Source organism: Cervus canadensis, chromosome 33 (assembly GCF_019320065.1).
Source record: "Cervus canadensis isolate Bull #8, Minnesota chromosome 33, ASM1932006v1, whole genome shotgun sequence".
NCBI lineage: Eukaryota > Metazoa > Chordata > Mammalia > Artiodactyla > Cervidae > Cervus > Cervus canadensis.
In genome coordinates, this window is record NC_057418.1 from 16,680,727 (window position 1) to 16,702,478 (window position 21,752).

Genomic DNA, 21,752 nt, shown 5'->3' on the forward strand with positions numbered 1-21,752 from the left:
TATGATTATGATATGAGTAACAAGATGTTAGTAATAAACTGTTAGTGGTATATCAGCCAATGCACTATTTATACTGCTAGTTACTGAATCTGCATTAGTTTTTTGAGTGAATTAAAATCACAGAATAGATGATAATAGAGCACGTATACAGAGTGCTTGCTCTCTGCCGGACACTCAGTTCTAAGACCTTTTTTTTTATTGGAAGATAATTACTTTACAATGTCGTGTTGGTTTCTGCCATACAGTAAGTGAATCAGCCATTAGTATACATACATCCCACCCTCTAGAGCCTCTCTCTCACCACCTCCTCATCCCACCCCTCTGGGTCATCCCAGAGCACTGGGCTGAGCTCCCTGTATTACACAGCAATTTCCCACTAGCTGTTTATTTTACACATGACAGTGTGTGTATGTCAATAGTGAAGTGAAGTCACTCAGTTGTGTCTGACTCTTTGTGACCCCATGGACTGTGGCCTGCCAGGCTCCTCCATCCTTTGGATTTTCCAGGCAAGAATACTGGAGTGGGTTGCCATTTCCTTCTCCAGGGGATCTTCCCGGACCAGGGATTGAACCGGGGTCTCCCACGTTACAGGCAGACTCCCTAACATCTGAGCCACCATTGCTACTCTCTCAATTCGTCCCACCCTCTCCTACTCAGCTTGGATTATCTCATTTAATTCTCTTCCTCATCTTCTGCAGTCGGTATTTATACATGTGGAAGATAAGACAGAGAGGAGGTGAATGTAAGGAAACGTGACATCAGCAGACATTTGCAAAGCACTTACCTGTTAGGAATTGCCCTCTCTTACTGCCAGGAACCCTGAAACCAGTGAGGAAGCCCAGGCTACTCCCAGTGTCAGCAGAGTTCTCTCCCCAGGCTGGACACTTTGCCACACTCTTCCACTGCCCTGACTGGGTGTGGAATTCTAAGCAGATTCTACAACTGGGAAGCAGTATCCTGATTGCCTTAAACACTCAGAAAGACTAGTAAGGTCTTAATTCAGTGCTCCTGAGGACCCTGGTTCACATCACATTAATTTTTGTTCCTTTTAGTCAGCAAGAAATGTCTCTGGTTCAGTCTTGGGTGATGGAGGGTTGGAACATGGCAGGAGAATCATGTTTGGAAGTTGCATTTTGCCTAGCTGGTGTTCTTTACTGATTTGAACAATAGACTGATGATACATTTAAACTATCTACTTCCATTTCAAAACTGGCTTTTCAAGTTCTTAGAACCTCTTATCAGACTGAAACTCAGCCAGAGTTAAAGCTGCCTCGCCTGTCTGTGCTGCCCTGCCCCCACTGCTCGAGAACCTCGATTTAGCATACTGCATTATCAAACCGCTTCTGCAGCCTTTCTTGTGGAGGCTGCTTGTGTGTGAGATAGTCTTTTTTTAGCATCGTTTTTTTCCCCCTTACTATGCTTATGACCACAATCCTCAAAAGGAAAGGAAGGCTGTCCTCAGACTTGTTAAGAAACACATGCTCCTTTTATTTGTATGCTTTACATTAATGTCTGTATACAGTATGAACAGGAAGTTGTAAATGTAGACTGTCAAAACCCAGGTGTGTAATTAGGCCATGATCATCAGGACAATGATTTGGTACACGTTTCTTATGTTTGTGTGTTTAAATTGTAGCAATGAACTTTGGTTTAAATGCAGCAGCCTTTACTTTCAAAGAATTATGATTTATCCATGAGTCACATCATCCACCTAGGTGCTCTTTAAGAAGAACACAAATATGGGGGTATAGAGAAACCCAAAGAGTGGTGTATCAGTTAGCTCTGTGAGTATATCAAAATACTCCCAAGTCACCATTGTTATTTCTCATCATTGTGAAGATTAAATGAGATAATCTACAATATGTAAAGCTTCTACAGTGGCACCTGGCAGAAAGTAAATTCTGATTAGTTCTTCCAATGGGTTCACTTTGAGGTCAGTCATACAGATGTAGGGGTGGGTCACCTGGGGTGCGCTGGCCTCTCTCTCCTTGTGGTCATTATCTTCTAGGAGGCTAGTCTGAGCTTCCTGACATGAGGTTTTGGTGTTCTTGGTAGTAACAGGGCACATGCCCCAATCTGCTAGTGCTGTTCAAGGATCTGCTTGCATCATGCTTTCTATTGTCCCGTCTGTAAAAGTCTCATGGCCAAACCCAGATTGAAAGTGTAGGGAAATTGACACTCCGTTTTTTTTGTTTTTGTTTTTTTTGAGAATGATACTTTCTGTTTTTATACAAATACTATAAGCATGTGTACATACAAGTACATAGATTGCCAGCTTTTGGTGCCCCCTCACTAAAGAACTGTTGAAAACACTGTGTCAGACAGGTCCAGTTGATGTGTTGACCTCTGCTCAACACAGGCTGGTCCCCTCTTCTTCCACATGCTCTCTCCGTTCTGTTGTACCTGCTCTTCTCTGCAGACCCCACTTACTGCCAGGGCTGTGAGTTTCCTAGCCCTCTGCCCTCCCTGTGAGTTGTGACTGCTGAGAAAGCAGCTGATTACTCTCAATGAAGCTTCACCTCACTCCTCCAGAATACCGAGGGTGATGAACTTTTATTAACAGGGCATGTCTTTTCCATCAGCACCGCTTCTTGATCAGGAGGTACTGCTAAGAATTTGTGGCCTTTTTTGGTGCAATCACATATCATCTGCCTTTGGTAAAAATTACTCACATTTCTGCTATAAGAAAGATACATTCACTCCTATCATAGGATTTGAAGAAGCCTTATCGCATTAAGGCATCAGCCTCTGAAGTCCAGAGGCTTATCCGTGATCTGCATCACTTCTGGGTATAGATGAGCCCCCTCAGATACAGCACGTCAGATATGGATCCTCTTGATCTAGTTGGATCTGTGGATCTAGTTGGATCTGTGGATCTAGATGTGGATCCGATAACTAGATAACTTTTTACGATCATATATTGTATCTATATTGCATATAGATATGATATATACACAATATATATGACAACATATATTTTAGTTATGTATCAATAGTTATCATAGTTTTTACTTATCATGGACAAATTATCTCCTTATACACACCCAACACATAATGGTGAAAAGGCAAAAGATAACCCCTCAAAACTACAGAAACAGAATACAGGCAGCGCTCAGCAGTCCACAGCCAGTCTATCCAGGCCCGTGTGGTTAGCTGCCCCCCACTCCCGGGCCAGCGGAGGTTCTTTGCTTAGGACCCAGTTCTCTTCCCCGGGAATGGTTCACTGGTGTCTCTCTGCTGCCCTCGGCTCTATCCTCTGAAACATTCTTCCTTTTTCCATAAGAAATGGCTTATATTTGCTTCTAAATAATTTCTGTGGCCTCGTTATTGTAAAAGCCCAAGCATCCAGACGCCTCTTTTCCTTTGAATGGTCTCTGTCTCTCTTAGGTCACACTTCTGCGCTTGCCAGTGCAGGCATGCATGCGAAGTTGCTTCAGTTGTGTCCGACTCTGTGTGACGCTGTGGACCATAGCCTGCCAGGATCTGCCCGTGGGATTCTCCAGGCAAGAACACTGGATCGGGTTGCCATGCCCTCCTCCAGGGGATCTTCCCGACCCACCTTTTCTTGTACTTCCTGCATTGACCGGCAGGTTCTTTACCACTAGCGCCACCTAGGAAGCGCATGCTTGTCAGTAAAACTCGCTTAAAAACTTTGAGGATTTCCTTAGGAGCCCATGCCCCTAAAATCCACAGCCACAGTTTGTTTTTTCCAAGTCTGACAGACCTCCCTTGACTCTGAGCTGAGCGTCAGACTGCTATGAGACAGTGCTTCTAGGAGTCTCAGAGGCCCTCTTGTCCAGCAGACAAGGGCCACAAGGCATCACATTAAATTTTACAAAAGTCTTCCCTCCGAGGCCATTTCTTGCTCTAAGAAGCTTGTCTTCCAGCTGAAGAGACTGGAGATATAAAAAATTTTCTTTTCCAATATCGTGAGTTCTTCTTCTTCTCTATTTTCTCTAAATAATGCTTATTAACTGGATAAATCATTTTGCAGCCCATCCGTCCTTTGCAGAACCTTACATGCAGCTAGAAACACTCAACGAACACCTCCAAGCTTCTGCCTGGAGTGCCTGGGAGCTACATTCAAACTTCACTGTGTACATTTTTTGTCTTTTATGTTGCCACAGGCACCACTTTCACCAGTTGTTTTGCTGCTGAAGAATGTGGGTTGCATTTTTGCCCGACAGCTGTACGGTTTCCTCATCACTACTCCAGCCTCCACCAAGAGTTTGTCTGCCATTTTCCTGGGTTTTGCTAATAGCTACCTCTCTGCTTTTCACCTGCTGTTTGCTCCCAAAGCTGATGTTGAGTGTCTTAAGCCTTTCATGGCATCCTGCTGCTTCTAGGTAACAATTTCTCTATCAGTTAGTTTTGTGGCTAAAGAAACTGCTACAAATCTTAATTGCTTAAGCAGCAATGGGCTTCCCTGGTCGCTCAGAGTCTGCCAGCAATGCGGGAGACCTGGGTTCGATCCCTGCGTCGGGAAGATCCCCTGGAGAAGGAAATGGCAACCCACTCTGGTACTCTTACCTGGAAAAATCCCATGGACAGAGAAGCCTTGTAGATAGTCCATGGGGTCACAAAGAGCCGGACATGACTTTCACGTTCACTTTTAAGCAGCAACAATTAGTTATTTCTTACAATTCTATCAGTTGGCTCATCAGTCTTCTGTTGGTTGTCTCCTGGATCATTTGTGTAGCTGCAGTCAGCTGATGGATTAGCTGGGGGCTGTGTTCAGCCAGGATTACTAAGACTCCTGGGTCTTATTCTCCTGCAGGGGGAATCCAGGCTTCTTCATATGTTTGATATAAGGGTCCCCAGTAACAAGCTCTTTTGCAGATGTGCTTTTCAAGCTTCTGCTTGCATTGTGTTTACTACTGGCTCGTTAGCCAGACCAAATTCCAGTCTCATGGCCACACCTCAAATTCAAGGAGTTGAGAAGTAGTCTGTACTTGTTGATTAGAGGACATGCAAAGAATGTATAGCAAATTTTTTTCAACCTTCCACAAAGAGTATGTCCATATTTGGGAGGGGAAAATTGGGCCCTGTAGGAAGTCAGGTTAAGAAAGTAGATTATGAATTGACAGTCATCACATCATGGAAATAACCTAACAATTTGATGCTTTCATAGTTATTGTGAATCTTGTTGATGGGTTATATTTCAGTTGTCCAGTACAAAGGCAGGCTCACACTGACACTAGCTTTTCTCCTTTCCTACTGTGCTTAGGTTTGACCCTAGAGGGCTACTGACCCACTCATAGCTTACATTGTTAAATGCTTGGTTTTTATATAATTTCTTGGCCTGATACAACCTGTATGGGGAGGGAGAGGAATGTCAGTAGCAGTATACAGAAATAACTGAGGTGAAGTCTGACATCATAACCGTGTGGAAAGGGAAACATTTTAAAACAAAGAAAAGTGCATCATTACACAGTTTAAGGATTTTAGTAATGATAATCTGAGTCACCAATAAATCGTAATCAATGCCCTGTCTTTAAGGAAGCAGTGAAATATATCAATGCAGTTTAGAAGAGGATTTCCAACAAAAAAGGAGTGATATTTTTCACATTTGAAGGAAGAAACTTCAGTTAGGTAAAAGTCACTTATACAAAAAAACCTCATGCACTGATGATGTTGAATAACAGATTTTTCTGCACTTGTGTAAAAAAATGTCAGCCAAGAGACTTCCTTGCTTCCACTTGCAGGGAGCATGGGTTGGATCCCTGGTTCGTGGCCTCCTCTCCCCAAAAAAGTCAGCCAAAATAATTATTTGTTTCCTTGGGGAATGAAAGAGGAAGAACCAGCCAACAGTATTAGGATCACTTGTTTATAGGACTTTGTTTAAGAGGAAGAGGGACAGAGAAAGAAACGTAAAAATTCTGTGAGATTGTCCTTAACTAGTATTATGAATTGGAATAGAAAAGATAATTAATAATTCTGGAAACACTATTGGTGTCTCTTTTTCAAAAGTTTAAAAAATAATTTTGGCCACACCACATGCGGTGTGTGGGATCTTAGTTCCTCGACCAGGGATTAAACCTACATCACTTGCATTGAAAGCATGGGGTCTTAACCACTGGACCACCAAGGAAGTCCCTGATTTCTCTTGTTTTAAAAAAATACTCTACGGAATAGGTATGAAATAAAAAGTTTAATCAAACTAGACTCGATTTATTCCCCATCACTCTTTCTTTCTACATAGATTTCTGCTGTTGTTTTTCAGACAGAGTTTTGCTTCACATCCTAGGGCCAAACCAGATCAGGTGTAAGACGCAGCAACAACAACTGTGTGTTTGTAGGTGTTGATACAGATAACAGTGGGAGAACTTGTATGGATGACTCGACCCTTGAATCTGGAGTGGTCCTCCCTTACTCTCTCCCTTACAAGGTCATCTCTAGCATTTCCTCACTTGTCACTTCTACACCCGCAACTGTAAAACTTCTCCCTCCAAGTATCAGTACTTTGGTCTTTCACCAATCTTGAGTCAGTCATAACCACAGTGGATCTTTGTTAGAATTATCTGTGTTTGTTAATAGTTTTGTGGGCTTTGGACAGTTATGATGAGTGACAACCTGACTGAGTGCTCTAATAATTGAAACATGACTGTGTTGGGAAAACTCTGATATGAAGACATGATTGTGGGAAAGAAGGTAATGGTTGTAATAGTGAAAAATCTTTTCATGTGTTCATCCAGAGCTAGGTTATTAGGAGCTAACAGTTGCTCTAAATAAAAAACCTCACTTAGGGAATGCTCCAGTCTGGATGCTTGTGTTCCCCCGAAATTGATAGGTTGAAATCCTAGCCCCCAGGGTGATGCTATTGGGAGGTGGGGTCTTTGGGAGGTGACTGGGTCATGAGTGTGGAGCCCTTGTGAATTGAAAAGGTGCCCCCATCAACAGACCAGAGAGAGCTTGCTTGCCGCTCTGCCCTGTGTGGTTACCGTGAGAAGGCCATCTATGAATGAGGAAGCAGGCCTTTATCAGACACAGAACCTGACCATGCTGGCAAGTCTGATCTCACACTTCCAGCCACCAGAACTGTGAGAATTACATTTCCATTGCTTACAAAAAAATTTCTGTTGTTTATAAGCCAGCCAATATATTCAGAATAAGTTCAGAATAAGTTCCCTATAAGATGAACAATTTCAGAAACCCTTTTAGGGCAAGGCTCAGGAAAAAGAAGCTAGCGTAGCTTTGTGGTTTACAGAAGGGCTCTCAAGTCAGATTTTCTGGATTCAGATCTCAGTTTCATATTTATTAACATTTATGGCTTTAGGCAAATTGCTTAAAACACCAGATTTCACTCACTGAAATAAAATGATTATTTATGGATCTGAATCAACACACTGGGAAAGTACACTCCTTGTTCTTTAAGGGTGGTGTTACTAGTGAAAGTGAAAGTTGCTCAGTCATGTCTGACTCTTTGCGACCCCATGAACTATACAGTCCGTGGAATTCTCCAGGCCAGAATACTGGAGTGGGCAACCTTTCCCTTCTCCAGGGGATCTTCCCAACCCAGGGATCGAACCCAGGCCTCCTGCATTGCCTGTGGATTCTTTACCAGCTGAGCCACCGGGGAAGCCCATGTTGCTATGGTGTGTCCTAAAAGTAACTCCCAAGTTACTGTGACACAGGCCCTATAGGGTTTCCTGGTTCTTACTGCATGTCTGTGGTGATGGTGGGCAGGAGGGACTGGGTGAGGTGGTCGAGAAAGGATGATCACATACGGCTGTGCAGGTGGTGTTCAGCACCAGGGTGAGGGGGCTAGAAACCCACCCCACGCCCAGTTCATCGGTCCTGTGCCCTGGCGCAGGGCTGCATCCACCCAGAGACGTCAGATGTCATACGGTCCTACACAAGTGCTCACAGAGGGACTGTCTGGACCAGTGGTGGACCTCAGCATAAAGACACATTCTGATTTGGAATCATCTTATTTTTTTTTTAACAGAATTTTAATAATTGGTATAAAGTCTGGACTTAGGAGATACAGATTATAAAATCTGAAAAGCAGAACGTGGGTGCTACATTTCAAGTTCCTGCTCAAAAGTGCTCATTTGGAGTATATATCTGCAAGATCTTTTTAGTTTTATTAATAACCAAGCCCTGTGTGTGTGTCTAAATGTGCACTTCAGTTCCTGTTGAAAGAAGAGTCCTAAACTTTATGAACTCACATCACATAAACACATCACATCTCTCTCACATCACATAAGAGATTCTAAAGCATCTCTTTGGCGTAAATACCGAAAGGAAGGCTCTTCCATGCTTTTGGATTGGTTCTCCTCCTGTAATCTATAAATTAATCTCCATAATAAGCCTCACATGATTTGTGTGTTGCCCTGCTACTCTGCATTGTATCTTCCTGTGTCTGAGTTTTTCACATAGTGCTGCGAAGCAGGGAAATGTTTTTACCCCTGCTAGTAGGCAGTTCAGTTCAGTTCAGTCGCTCAGTGGTGTCTGACTCTTTGCGACCCCATGAATCACAGCATGCCAGGCCTCCCTGTCCATCACCAACTCCTGGAGTTTACTCAAACCCATGTCCATCAAGTTGGTGATGCCATCTAACCATCTCATCCTCTGTCACCCCCTTCTCCTTCTGCCCCCAATCCCTCCCAGCATCAGGGTCTTTTCCAATGAGTCAACTCTTCACATGAGGTGGCCAAAGTACTGGAGTTTCAGCTTCAGCATTAGTCCTTCCAGTGAACACCCAGGACTGATCTGCTTTAGGATGGACGGGTTGGATCTCCTTGCAGTCCAAGGGACTTATCTCCAGGTAGAATTATATTCTGAAGTACTGGGGTTAGGGCTTCAACATATGAATTTGTAAAGGGGCTGGGAGGAGGTAAGACAATTCAGCCCATAACTTTGTAGGTTTTGTTCCCCTTAGAGTAAGTAGGCACATGAAAGATAACATCTCTTATGATCAGAGACATGACTATGTATTGTGTTTATAACTGATTCACTTAGAAGCAACTAGGGAATAATGCTTTCATGGGTATTCTTGGTTGGTTGGTTGTTTTGTTAGTCAATGAGTCTGTCTGACTCTTTTGCAACCCCACAGGATTGTAGCCTGCCAGGCTCCGCAGTCCATGGGATTTCCCAGGCGAGAGTATTAGAATGGGTCGCCATTTCCTTCTCCAGGGAATCATCCTGACTCAGGGATCGAACCCACATCTCCTGCATGGGTAGGCAGATTCTTTAGCACTGAGCCACTAGGGAAGCCTAGGTTATTCTCTGTAGCGTCCTGCATATTGGGTTACTTACGCAGTTATCACCCCTATTCATTGATCTTCTGAGGTAGGTAGAAACCTACTTTCTGAATCTTCCTTTCCCCATCTTTCTGAATCCTTCCCTAGCAGTTGCTTGTTTATCAAGATGCCCCAACCTGGGAGCTATTATAAGTTGTCCAGGACAGCATGAATAAAAAAATGCCATAAGTACCTGTGGAGTTGGTCCGAAATTTGAGTGTGCATTAAAATCACCCAGAGGGAATCCTAGATCCTCTGAGTCAGAACCTCCAGGGTCCCAGGCATCAGTACTTCATGTTTTCAGCTTTTCAGAAGATGCTGTTGCCTTCTAAAGTCCGAGAGTCACTGAGCTACCATCATCTATTTTCTCTTACATTGAATCACATTGCCCCATGAAAGAAGGCTGACAGAATTTCCCTGAACTTCCCTGTGGAATCCAGGTCTCAGAACAGATGACCTGCGTGCCTGAAAAGAAAATTAGAAGCAGATTTCTGGTAGCTGGTTGTAAATTTTCTTTTGAATTCTTCATCTCCATGAGAATCAAAAAAGCAGGATTTATTAAAAGACTCTTGCTCCTTGGAAGAAAAGCTATGACAAACTTAGACAGCATATTAAAAAGCAGAGACATTACTTTGCCAACAAAGGTCCATCTAGTCAAAGCTATTGTTTCTCCAATAGTCATGTATGGATGTGAGAGTTGGACCGGAAAGAGAGCTGAGCACCAAAGAACTGATGCTTTTGAACTGCAGTGTTGGAGAAGACTCTTGAGAGTCTCCTGGACTTGTTACTGAAGTAATAAAGGACTTGTTACTGAAGTTTTTCCTGACAGCACTTTTCAGAAAGAAATTTGGGGCAGGCTGAAAGCATATTCAAAGCTCCCCTCAAATGCCATGAGAATTTCCAAGCAGATCATCAGAAACAAGGAGAAAGAAAAGTCACATGCAGTTAACGTGGAGGAAAGCAGTGTCCTGAGGGAGAGGTGGCTGTCAGACAAGTGCATGATTGTCATCATGAACTTCTTGTCCAAAAATGCAAAAGCAAAGCTGTGATGACCAGCATGGCACAGCTAAGTGTTTCCAGAGATCTGTTGTACTACTGCTTCTGCTTTTCAACTCCTGAGCCAAATAAACCTTGCTGTGCCTTAAAAAAAAAAAAAAAAATGCAGGGAGATCAAACCGTCAATCCTAAAGGAAATCAGTCCTGAATATTCACTGGAAGGACTGATGCTGAAGCTCCAATACTTTTACCACTTGATGCAAAGAACTGACTCATTGGAAAAGACCCTGAAGCTGGGAAAGATTGAAGGCAGGAGGCGAAGGGGACGACAGAGGATGAGATGCTTAGATGACATCACCGACTCGAAGGACATGAGTTTGAGTAAGCTCCAGGAGTTGGTGATGGACAGGGAAGCCTGGTGTGCTTCAGTCCATGGGGTCAAAGAGCCAGACATGACTGAGCAACTAAACTGAACTGAACTGATTTGAACAATTTTATGAAGTTTACCAAAGTTTATTACATTATCCTTTATCATAATGAGACAGGAGGGTCAATAGAATTGTTTGACTTTTCTTTCTCATTTACTATGGTTCCCTTTTTCAGCTGTCACAGTAGAGAACCAAGCTATTGGGTATGTGGCTTATATTGATTTTCTTGCTGTGCCTACTTCTGTATTTTGGTATAACTACAGTAAGGAGTATATTTAAACCATTTAGGGAATATTGTTAGAAGTAGCAGCCTCTTGGTTGACCTTCTGTTGTAGTTTTCCCAATGTTTGCACCTTGGCAACCAGGAAACCTTCTAGATCAGTGGGACCAGCTCATTTGGGGCTGAGCTGGGCCAAAAAAGGTGGGCAGGAAGGCAGTGAAGGCCACTTCCGTGTGTACACCTCCTAGAGAATCTGGAGCTCCCACATCCTGCCTCTCTCCTGACTGGTTTGTAGACCTGAGTCTTCAAGTGAATTTAGACCTTCATCTTATTTAGGACCCATGGCTTCACGTTGGTAGGTATTGGGAAGGAATGACTGTCTCTGAATACCTTCTTCGAAGGCCACTTTCTATATAATTGCAGCGCACTTTGCTCATCCTATTGTGAATGAAATGATTCCCTTGAATAGCTTTTTCAGGGCTCCAGGAGAGCAGTAGCGGGCCTGGGACCTGTCTACGACTAGCAGAGACCAACAAGCAGGTCCCTAACGTTCTGGTGCATGATGCTCCCCTTTAACTACCCCCTTACCTTCTGTGGTAGTGCTTCCCAAAGCCTTCCTTGCATCCATCACCATTTCTTGTCCTTCAAAAATTTTTCATTCTCTGTTCTATTTACATTAAAAAAAAGTTTATATTTATTCTATCTGTATCTATCTTCAAAAATTATTAATTCTACACTTGCAGAGTAGCATATGTTGGCTGCTAACTTAAGCAGATAAATAAAGCTCAACTCCATACTAGCCAACTCATGTACTTTCCTCATGTCACATAAGGTGGTAACCTGATTGTAATGCATACATATTTGCCGGAGCCTGCCGGCAAACGAACTGGTCAAGAATGCAATTACCAGAGTACCTAGGAAAAATAAGACTCAGAAAGAAGACTCAGAAAGAGAAAGATGGGGTTGAGAGGGACGGAATCCGCTTGCGTCTGACTCCGCCAACTTTATTGAAGAATACCACGCCTATATATATGCTAACAGGAGTTACTAAGAATAGATCGAGGGTTTTGCATACGTGCAGAGCTACAGATGTTTTAAATTCCCACACTTAAGATCAGTAAAGCATTAATTACCCTAGCGCCCAACATGATTAAGATCATTAGAACATTAGATAGAAAACAGGCTTCATCAATAGAACATTAGATGGAAAACAGGTTTCAGGCATGATGAGCTTATCAGCACCAGAAAAACAGGCAAAAAGGTCACCGGTGTGTTTTTTCCCTGAAGGAGACAAATGCCAGTCTATACTTTAACAAGAAGGGGTGGCAGGACAAAGAGAGACTCTTTGTTCTCTCTTAGGGCCGTAAGGGGCCTGTACGTTCAGGCCGGCTCCCTGCACATCTTAAAGGAGTTAGCCTTTTAAACAAATACTTACGGTTTTGTGGGGTTTTGTCTAATTGATAAATCTACAGGACATTATAAAAATGTTGGAAAATAGAGAAAAGCACAAGGAAGTAATTAAAGTGATTTATTATTCTACAATTTGAAGAAAACTACATTTTGATGTGTATTATTCAAGTCTTTATTTCAAGATATTTGCATGACAGCACTGCTCATTCTCTTCCCTTCATAGATTTTTTTCTACCTAAAACGATATTTATGCTTTTCATCCCATTAGATAGCCTTCTAAATTCTGTGATTATGTAGCCATCACTATCTCATTTTTGCACCTTTAAATTATTTTTGAATGCCTGTGAAAACTGTGGTGATGAAAATATTTACAACGATGAGCTTCACATAACTCTGAATATATGCTTAGAATAAATGTACCTAAAACAAATACACATTTTAAAAGCTTTTAATACATATTATTCAACTGCCCTCCTACAAGGGTTTTTATCCATTTGCCCTCCTACAAGTATTTTTTTCAGAGTTCCTAGAATTCTCTTTTAAATTATTTTTATTGTTTTGGCCACAGCCTGTGGCATGCAGGATCTTAGTTCTCCAACCAAAGACTGAACCCAAGCCCCCTGCACTGGGAGTTCAAATCTCAACCACTGGACTGCCAGGGAAGTCCCTAAATTATTATTTTTAAAAATTCTTGCCAGCTTGATGACCAAAAAAAAAAAAAAATTTCAGTGGCTTAACTTGCATTTCCTTGTTTTGATAGTGAAGTCCCTCATGCCTCACTTTTTTACACTTGCTGGAAATAATTGAAGGTAGTGATTAAGCAGGGCCACTCTAGAGCTGGACTAGTCACTTACTGGTGACCTGGGGTATGTTCCTTCATCTCCCTAAACTCACTTACCAACTCTGATAATGACAGTACCTACTTCATGAAGTCCGTATGAAGATTAAAGACAGTATCACATGAGAAGTACTTAGAACATGCTTCCTGGAATTACAGTAAACACCTGATACCTACTAACTATCTCCATGTTCTCTGGCACTTATATTTCTTCTTATATGAATTGCCTTTTCATTGTCTTTGCTAGGGCAAGTGGTTTTTCTGTGTTTTTGGTTTGGAGGGGCAAGAGTTTTTAATACAGTATGTTAACTCATTATCTACTATATATTGCAATCCCTCACCCCCACCAACTTGTGCTTTATCTTTAAATTTTATTCAAAATGAGGAAATATTTAGGTATCAGGCAATTCAGGCCAGGGAAGGCATAGTTTTGGTCCAGCCTGGTTCTTTTTTCTGCCTTTCAACTGTGCTTCCTAGAGTCACTTTCTCCTCAGTGAGAAGGTCTGGTATTGATCTTTGTCATCAGAAAGCAGAAATGGCATTTTAAGCAGGATAATTTGTTGTATTAAAAATCACCACTAAGGAATAAAACTTTGCCTAATTTATGTAACTAATGGTCATGGCAGATGGGAATCCATGGTTAATATTTCACCATTTTCTATTTATCACTGAACCCAAGTTGTCAGCATTCCATTAGTGGTGTTGTGAAATTAATTACTTCAACTTGAGGGAGGCTTTTAATTTGAGATCAAGATCCCTGATAGATTGAGTAGCCATTAAATGCGACTACTTTCCCCGTTTCCTGCAAATTATATAATAGAAAGATTCTAGCCACAAAATCTTGTATAAAATGGCAAAATGTTCATTATTTTGGCATATATACAGTATTAAAAATGAAAGTTTTTCACTTCACTGGAAAAAAATATGGACACAGAGAACATTATTTTGCCTTGCTAAGCAGGGAATTGATCAGAACCACCCTTATAAAAGCATGGAAATTCTGCTTGAGCTGCCAACTTATTTCAAAAAGCTATTAAAAATGGGCAAATATTGCTGCTGTGTGATGGGTATATGGGAGTGTGTTATATTATTTCTAGTAGGCGTGTGTATGATTGAAAATTTCCATATAAAGCTTTTTTAAAAAAGCAGTTTTGTTAACATTTACCACTAGAGATATTGGGAAAATTTGAATGTCTTTTGCTTCTGATTCTTCCCCTGGCTTTTGCCATGTGATTCCCGCATAAACATCTTCTTTCTGCTCACCTCTCCTACTTATTAAAATCACATCAGTCAGTCAGTGAAAGTCGCTCAGTCATGTCCGACTCTTTGCCACTCATGGACATGGATGTGGACAGTCCATGGAACTCTCCAGGCCAGAATACTGGAGTGGGTAGTCTTTCCCTTCTCCAGAGGATCTTCTCAACCCAGGGGTTGAACCCAGGTCTCCCAAATTGCAGGCGGATTCTTTACCAGCTGAGCCACACTTAACTATTTCCTAATTTCTTTTACTCAGTATCATTCATTAGCTTGTATTTTGGGATTTTCCCCCAAAATATTTTTAAGCACTGAGTCTCAGACATTCAAGTTAAAGTATGTATTGGTGATATGGTCGTAAGAGCAAGGAAATTTCAACTTCCAAATTTTATACTTCCTTATTAGATTTTCATCTTTGTTCATTTTGTTGTTTTACTTTAAGCAGGTTCAATTTTTATGTTTTTAAGATAAAAAATTAAACCATGATTTATATCATTAAAAAACCATTATGATGTACAAGACTGAAGATGCTCACCAGTACTGAAATAGACACAGAATAGACAACACTTAGAGTTGGACTCAAAGCCTATAAATTGACTATCCTTATTTAACAATCTTTTTTTTTTTTTTTTTGCTTCTTATTGGCCTTTATTTTTCTACAAGTAGACTGAGGCTATCTGAGTGGTTGAACTTTGATATGTAAAGCAACATTTTCAGGTGATGGATACTACATATGCTATAGGTGTAAATCAAGAAATAACAATAAATAGTGGTAAATAAAAACTGTTAGATGTCTCAACAGTAAATAGTAAAATACAGCAATTATTCTTAAAAAATAAATTTTAAAAATAAAATGCAGAAAAAGATCCAAAAAAATCTGAAAATCAAGGCAGAAATTCGTCATTAATGTGTCAATGTATTTTTTTTAAAGTATGTATTTTACTTATTTAACAATCTTTATCTTTGCTAAGGGCATCTCAGGTGGCGCTAGTGATAAAGAACCCACCTGCCAATGCAGGAGACATAAGAGATGTGGGATCAATCCATGGGTCGGGAAGATCCCCTGGAGGAGGGCATGGCAACCCACTCCAGTATTCTTGCCTGGAGAATCCCATGGACAGAGGAACCTGGTGGGCCACAGTCCATAGGTTCGCAGAGTCCCACACGATTCAAGTGAGTTAGCACGCACGCATGCACTCATGCATGCATATAGATAGGGCTTCCCTAGTGTCTCAGTGGTAACGAATCCGCCTGCCAATGCAGGAGATGCCGGTTCATACCTCCCTGTGTGGGCAGGATCCCCTGGAGGAGGAAATGGCAACCCACTCCAGTATTCTTGCCTGGGAAATCCCATGGACAGAGAAGCCTGGCAGGCAATGACTTAGGGGCTAAAACAAGGAAGAATGAAGTAGCTGGGCCAAAGCGAGAAGCACCCTCCGCTGTGGGTGTGTCTGGTGGTGAAAGTAAAGTCCCAAGCTGTAAAGAACAATGTTGCAGAAGAACTGCAGATACCTACAAGCTATAAAACACAAAGGTGTCGTGACTCCCAGTCACATCAGTCCTTCACTCATAAGCCAAATGTCGTGAACCATTTAGCTCCTGTAGTGCATTTGTTACCTACACTCGGGTGTTAAGAATTGAGAGTGATGAACAGTGAGCAGAATGTTTCTCTATTTTAATGTCTAATTCTCTCAATGCAAATATTTTGACTCTCGCTAGAGGAGTTGAACCTCCATGTTTCTATTTGCAGGCAAAATGAAGGACCGACTAGGAGAACTCGCGGAGTTAACCAAGCAGTATGACCAGCAGTTCCCGGACGACGACGATGATTTTGACTCGCCTCATGAGGACATCGTGTTCGAGACCGACCACATCCTGGAATCCTTGTACCGAGACATCCAAGACCTTCAGGCGGAAAACCAGCAGCTGATTGCCGATGTGAGGCGCCTGGGAAAGCAGAACACCCGCTTCCTCACGTCCATGCGGCGCCTCAGCAGCATCAAGCGGGACACCAACTCGATCGGCAAGGACATCAAGGCCCGGGGCGAGAGCATTAACCGCAAGCTGGGCGCCATGAAGGCGCTGAGCGAGCAGGCGGAAGTCCAGCACGGCGCGCACTCAGCCGTGGCGCGCATCGCGCGTGCGCAGTACAGCGCGCTGGCCCGCACCTTCCAGGCCGCCATGCACGAGTACAACTGCGCCGAGATGAAGCAACGCGAGAACTGCAAGATCCGCATCCAGCGCCAGCTGGAGATCATGGGCAAGGACGTGTCGGGCGACCAGATCGAGGATATGTTCGAACAGGGCAAGTGGGACGTGTTCTCCGAGAACCTGCTGGCCGACGTGAAGGGCGCGCGGGCGGCCCTCAACGAGATCGAGAGCCGCCACCGCGAGCTGCTGCGGCTGGAGGGCCGCATCCGCGACCTGCACGACCTCTTTCTGCAGATGGCCCTGCTCGTGGAGCAGCAGGCGGACACCCTGGACGTCATCGAGCTCAACGTGCAGAAGACCGTCGAATACACCGGGCAGGCCAAGGTGCAGGTGCGCAAGGCTGTGCAGTACAAGAAGAAGAACCCCTGCCGGACGATCTGCTGTTTCTGCTGCCCCTGCCTCAACTAGCAGGTGGCCCCGGACCGCCACACCCGCATCCCCGAGCGGGATGGACAGGTAAGCGCTCTGGGGGTAGATTTTGAGGCCATCTGTCCTGGGGTGAGTTGCGCTAATCACTGTGGACCTGAGCCCTTAGAGAAAGGGAACAAAAAACACAAGGTGCAAGAATTCCAGCCCAGCTCGTACTTGGAACAAGGGTGGATCTCACCCGCTGATTCTTCAGTCACGACAGATGCCGGCTGAAGTTTTCTGAGGTCGTTTAAAGGGCACATAGCACCCTTGCCTCTTAAAGGAAGCCAAGTAAGGAACTGACGTTGTGACAACTCTACGGTAGGTGTCCAAGGCATGTTTGTACATGAACCTCTAGCCGGAAGTCAATTCTGGATCGGCTCACAGTATGAACTTGTTATCAAAATTCCAGTTCGATTACCTTATCCTGAAAGTACCTCGGTTCTGTTCCTTTTCGAGTGAAACTGACCTTGGGAAAAACTGCACATCTTCCATTTCTGAGTCTTCCTCTGGTTTATGCTATGCGATCCCCATCTGAATGAATATCTTCTGCTCACGTCCTCTACTTACTAAAATCACATTTAACACTTACTATTTCCTTACCTCTTTACTTTCAGTGTCTTCCATCAGAATACATTATGGGATTTTTTTTTTCTCCAAAGTTTTTTGAGCACTCACTATTGAACAAGCACTCAAATTGAAGTATGTGTATCACATTATATATATTTTTCATAAATAAAAATAATTTAAAATTTATCTTTTTACTTGATAATTATGAATACACTTATATGTTAATGTAAAGCGCCAATATTTACTAATGTATGTACATAATGACCAGTTGGTTTAGCTTTACCTTTGTAAATATGATATATAAATATCAAGAAAAACATTTTTACTGTGTTGATGTTGGTTTGCTTGTTTTGAGTTTATCTTGCTCCTGTCTGCATCTCCATAGTTCAGTCTGGATCAAAACCACCCAAGTTTATTTTGAGTTGGTTGGTTATGGTGGTAAAGAACAGATATCAAATGCTGAAAATGCATACAGAGTTAGAAATATTAAAAAAAAAATCTGAGAAATAATTACTTTTGTTTTACTCTGACCCATTCCTTTTGTGCATTGAAATGTAGTAATTTAAAATAAATCTTGTTTTTCAAGTTAAATAAACATTACATTATAAGCATGCTTTTTATGTATTTGTGTCCTGACCATTTAAATCTTAGTCTAACTTTTCAATTATTGTCTTAAAAATTCTACCACCTTGTTTGAGGCTGCAACAGGTGAATGGACCTCTGAATAGGGGAGGGGAGAATGAAAAAGAATTTACAAGGGGTTGTGTTGCTTTCTCTCCTGTGTTATTAGTAATAATTTAGCAAAGTCATCATGTTTTGGAGATTTGGTTTCATTTGTAAACTTTGTAATATCCTTACCTACACTCACCATGTTTCCTGTCTTTTTTATGAATCAACTCTGAACTCTTTCTACTCATTGTTTAATAGATGAGAGGGTTTATTCAGTGGTCATTATCCACAGGTGCTTCAGACAGTGAAATTTTAAAAGCAGTAGAAAGAATATCTGAACTCTTTGGAACTCACTAACTAATCTGCTTATGACCATGAAATCTAGCCCTGCTCCTAATTTTAATTTCATGGTTAAATATGAGAATTGTGGAAACCAAGTCCCACTGGATTCTTAGACTTCTCCCAATTCTTTCTCAGCTAATTCTAGGGATGATATGTTTCACCTTTGACCTAATTCCCTTTCTCTAAAAAAAAAAGTTCACACAGCTCCATTACTAAGTCTTCCATGGTAGTGAAGAGATACTGGGAATACAGGACACGAGCTATTACTAGTTTCCATAAGAGAGAATACTTCCTGAGTTTACCCCATAGTGCATTTTCTTTGTTTGGAACCATTGCTGAAAGTCAAGGAGTTTGCTGGTTCTGTGTATTAAAAAATTTTTCACATTGGAAAGTTAGGTAAAAATTTCACTTTAATATACTCAGAGATTTGTGAACTGTTGCTTATTGAAAAAGCAAGAATTTTTCTTCCTGCTCTTCAGTAACTATCCAACTGTGGCATACCAGAAAAGAACACAGATTCAGGACTGCACTCTCTGGGTTTAAATCATGACTTTGCCACATACCAGCCATATGACTTGTGCCTGTTTCCTTATCTGTAAAATGGATATGATAGGACCCACCTCCTAGAGTTGTTGGAAGAAGTGAATGACTAAATATGTAAAAGTACTTAGGATAGTGCTTGGCACATGCTAAGTACTATATTCATTATTGTTACTGCATAACTTTCTTGTAGACTGATAGAGCTGCTATTAATAGCTATTAACTTCTGAGAAAAAATACATGCTTATAAGGGCTTCCCTGGGGGCTCAGCCAGTAAAGAATCTGCCTGCAATGCAGGAGACTTGGGTTCAATCCCTGGGTTGGGAAGATTCCCTGGAGAAAGGAATGGCTACCCACTCCAATATTCTTGCCTGGAGGATTCCATGGACAGAGGAGCCTGGTGGACTACAAACCATGGTGTCATGAAGAGTTAGACACGACTGAGCAAATAACACTTAAACTTCCATTCTTCTGTTAATAATCTTTAATAAAATAGAAGAAAGAAACCAAGACCTTATCTTCTTTGAATATTAGGGTTTACATTTTTTTTTTTTTTTTTACAATGAAAGAGCTATTTTCTTAGTGGCATTTCATGCCTTCTTATATTCAAGTATGTTACAAAGATGAAATTAGATGTTCCACTCAAAAAATGTTAAGCAGGAAGCAGCTGTTCTGCTCCATGTGACAAGTGCTTTCCCCTGATCCTTCCAAGCTATGAGTCAGAAAGTCCCAGAAGTTCAGCTGTGGAGGCCAGGTCACTATAGACCAAAGACTCTTCCCACATCCCACCCTATTTCCTCAAAGCCCTTCCCGGCTCTGACTGCCCTGCCTTGGGGTGGGTGGAATGCTGGTTTTTTCCTTAAGAAAGGGGGCTCCAGTGCCATGAGCAGGTGCTGAGAGTGGGGTTTCCCTCATCCTGTGATGCTCACTTGGTAAACTCTGAAAGTTGCCTGTGGGTAAGAAGCAGACTTTGAGGCAAACCTGGAAACTGCGTCACTTCCGTACAAAATTAAAGAACCAATCACAAAGAACAATAGATCCTTCAGGGGCTGAAGGTAAAAATCTTTTAAAGCTATTTTTGAAAAATTTTTTCCTTTAAAACACTTGGCTGCACCAGGCCTTGGTTGCCGCACACAGGATCTTTAGTGGCAGCATACAGGATCTAGTTCCCTGACCAGGGATTGAACCCAGGCCTCCTGCATTTGGAGTGCAAAGTCTTAGCCACTGGACCACCAGGGAAGTCCCTTAAAGCTATTTTTTTTTAAATTTTACTTTTTAAAATTAGAGGATAATTACAATATTATGATGGCTTTTGTCATACATCAACATGAATCAGTCATAGGTATACACATGTCCCCTCCCTCTTGAACTTCCCTTCCATTGCCCTTCCCATTCCATCCCCGCAAGGTTGTCACAACACTGGCTTTGGGTTCCCTGCAACATATATTGAACTTCCACTGGCTATCAGTTTTACATGTAATGTATAGGTTTCAACGCTATTCTCTCATCATCCCATCCTCTTCTTCCCCCCACCGTGCCCCACCCCCGCCAGCTTAAAGCTATTTTAACATATGAAGTGACTCCTAACTAGCCAAAAACCACAGTCACAGCCACAGACTCTAGCTGATGACAACCCAGAAATGTAAATAATAGGAAAGATGCTCACCTTGGATGCATCAGTATCCAGGATAAAAAGAGTTAGAATTTTTAAAAAGCTGATCAATAACATTAAAATGTTTGAACTGTGACATCACAAGAGTCAGTTTATAGTCTTTCAAGATAAACACTTGGAAAGAAAATAGGGTTTCTTCTTGTGTCAATGCTTTAATACTTAAAAACAGTTCCAATGCTTTGTAGTTAAATGTCACATGCAAAGATTTTTCAGGCTCAGTATAAACTTGCTATAAACAGTATAACAGTTTAAACTTGTACAGTTTAGATCCTTTTGTAGTTCATGAGCATGATGATTGGGTGCTCACGCTGCTGCGTGACATGTGCCTCCCTCCAAACCTTGTTACGACATCGGCACATTACCTGTCTGACGTAAAAAGAATAAATAAATAAAATAAACTTGTACAGTTTAAACTTATACAGTAAACAGTATAAACTTGCTATCTTGACAGGCAACTACTGAATATTGTGCAGAGCTTAAAAGTAATAAAATAGGGTACCCGTAGTCTTGGTTTCTCTATATAAATTCTGCCATTCTACTTTCTATTAATACTATCAGAACTCTCTCTTCAAAATATGAAAGGTAAGTATTAATGGATAAAATGAGAACCTATGCATAGCAGAGGAAACTCGACTCAGTGATCTATGATGACCTAGATAGAGAGGAAGTCCAAAAAAGCGGATACATGTATATGTGACTGATCCACTTTGCACTACTGCAGAAACTAACAGCAGTGTTGCTGTAAACAACTCTACTCTGATTTAAAAAAATATGTAACGTATTTCAAACTGCAGCATGCAAGTCTCCCATTTGTAATCAAGGTGATAGTTTGAACATGCATTTATAATCAGAGTAACAGTTGACTGACTTTTGATAGCAGAATTAAAAATGATTGGCCTTAATAAAATAGGACTATTAGAAATGGAAAATAAATAGGATCTAGAATGTA

The 21,752-nt window shown here is 41.7% G+C and overlaps 1 protein-coding gene and 2 non-coding genes across 5 annotated transcripts in view; 2 read left to right on the plus strand and 1 right to left on the minus strand.

Moving 5' to 3' along the window:
- Positions 1–18,193, plus strand: part of STX11 (syntaxin 11) — a 48,502-nt gene extending 30,309 nt beyond the window's left edge. For all 3 annotated transcript variants that reach the window (XM_043457313.1, XM_043457316.1, XM_043457315.1), the window contains one exon: positions 16,142–18,193. In XM_043457313.1, the coding sequence (XP_043313248.1) occupies positions 16,142–17,010 (869 nt within the window). In that variant the 3' untranslated portion in view covers positions 17,011–18,193. The remainder of the gene's footprint in view (positions 1–16,141) is intronic.
- A 2,104-nt stretch (positions 18,194–20,297) lies between these two features.
- TRNAW-CCA lies at positions 20,298–20,370 on the minus strand. Its single transcript has one exon. It is a non-coding gene; the product is annotated as a tRNA-Trp (tRNA).
- A 700-nt stretch (positions 20,371–21,070) lies between these two features.
- On the plus strand, positions 21,071–21,175 carry LOC122434259. Its single transcript, XR_006267329.1, has one exon. It is a non-coding gene; the product is annotated as a small nucleolar RNA U13 (small nucleolar RNA).
- The last annotated feature ends 577 nt before the right edge of the window (positions 21,176–21,752 follow it).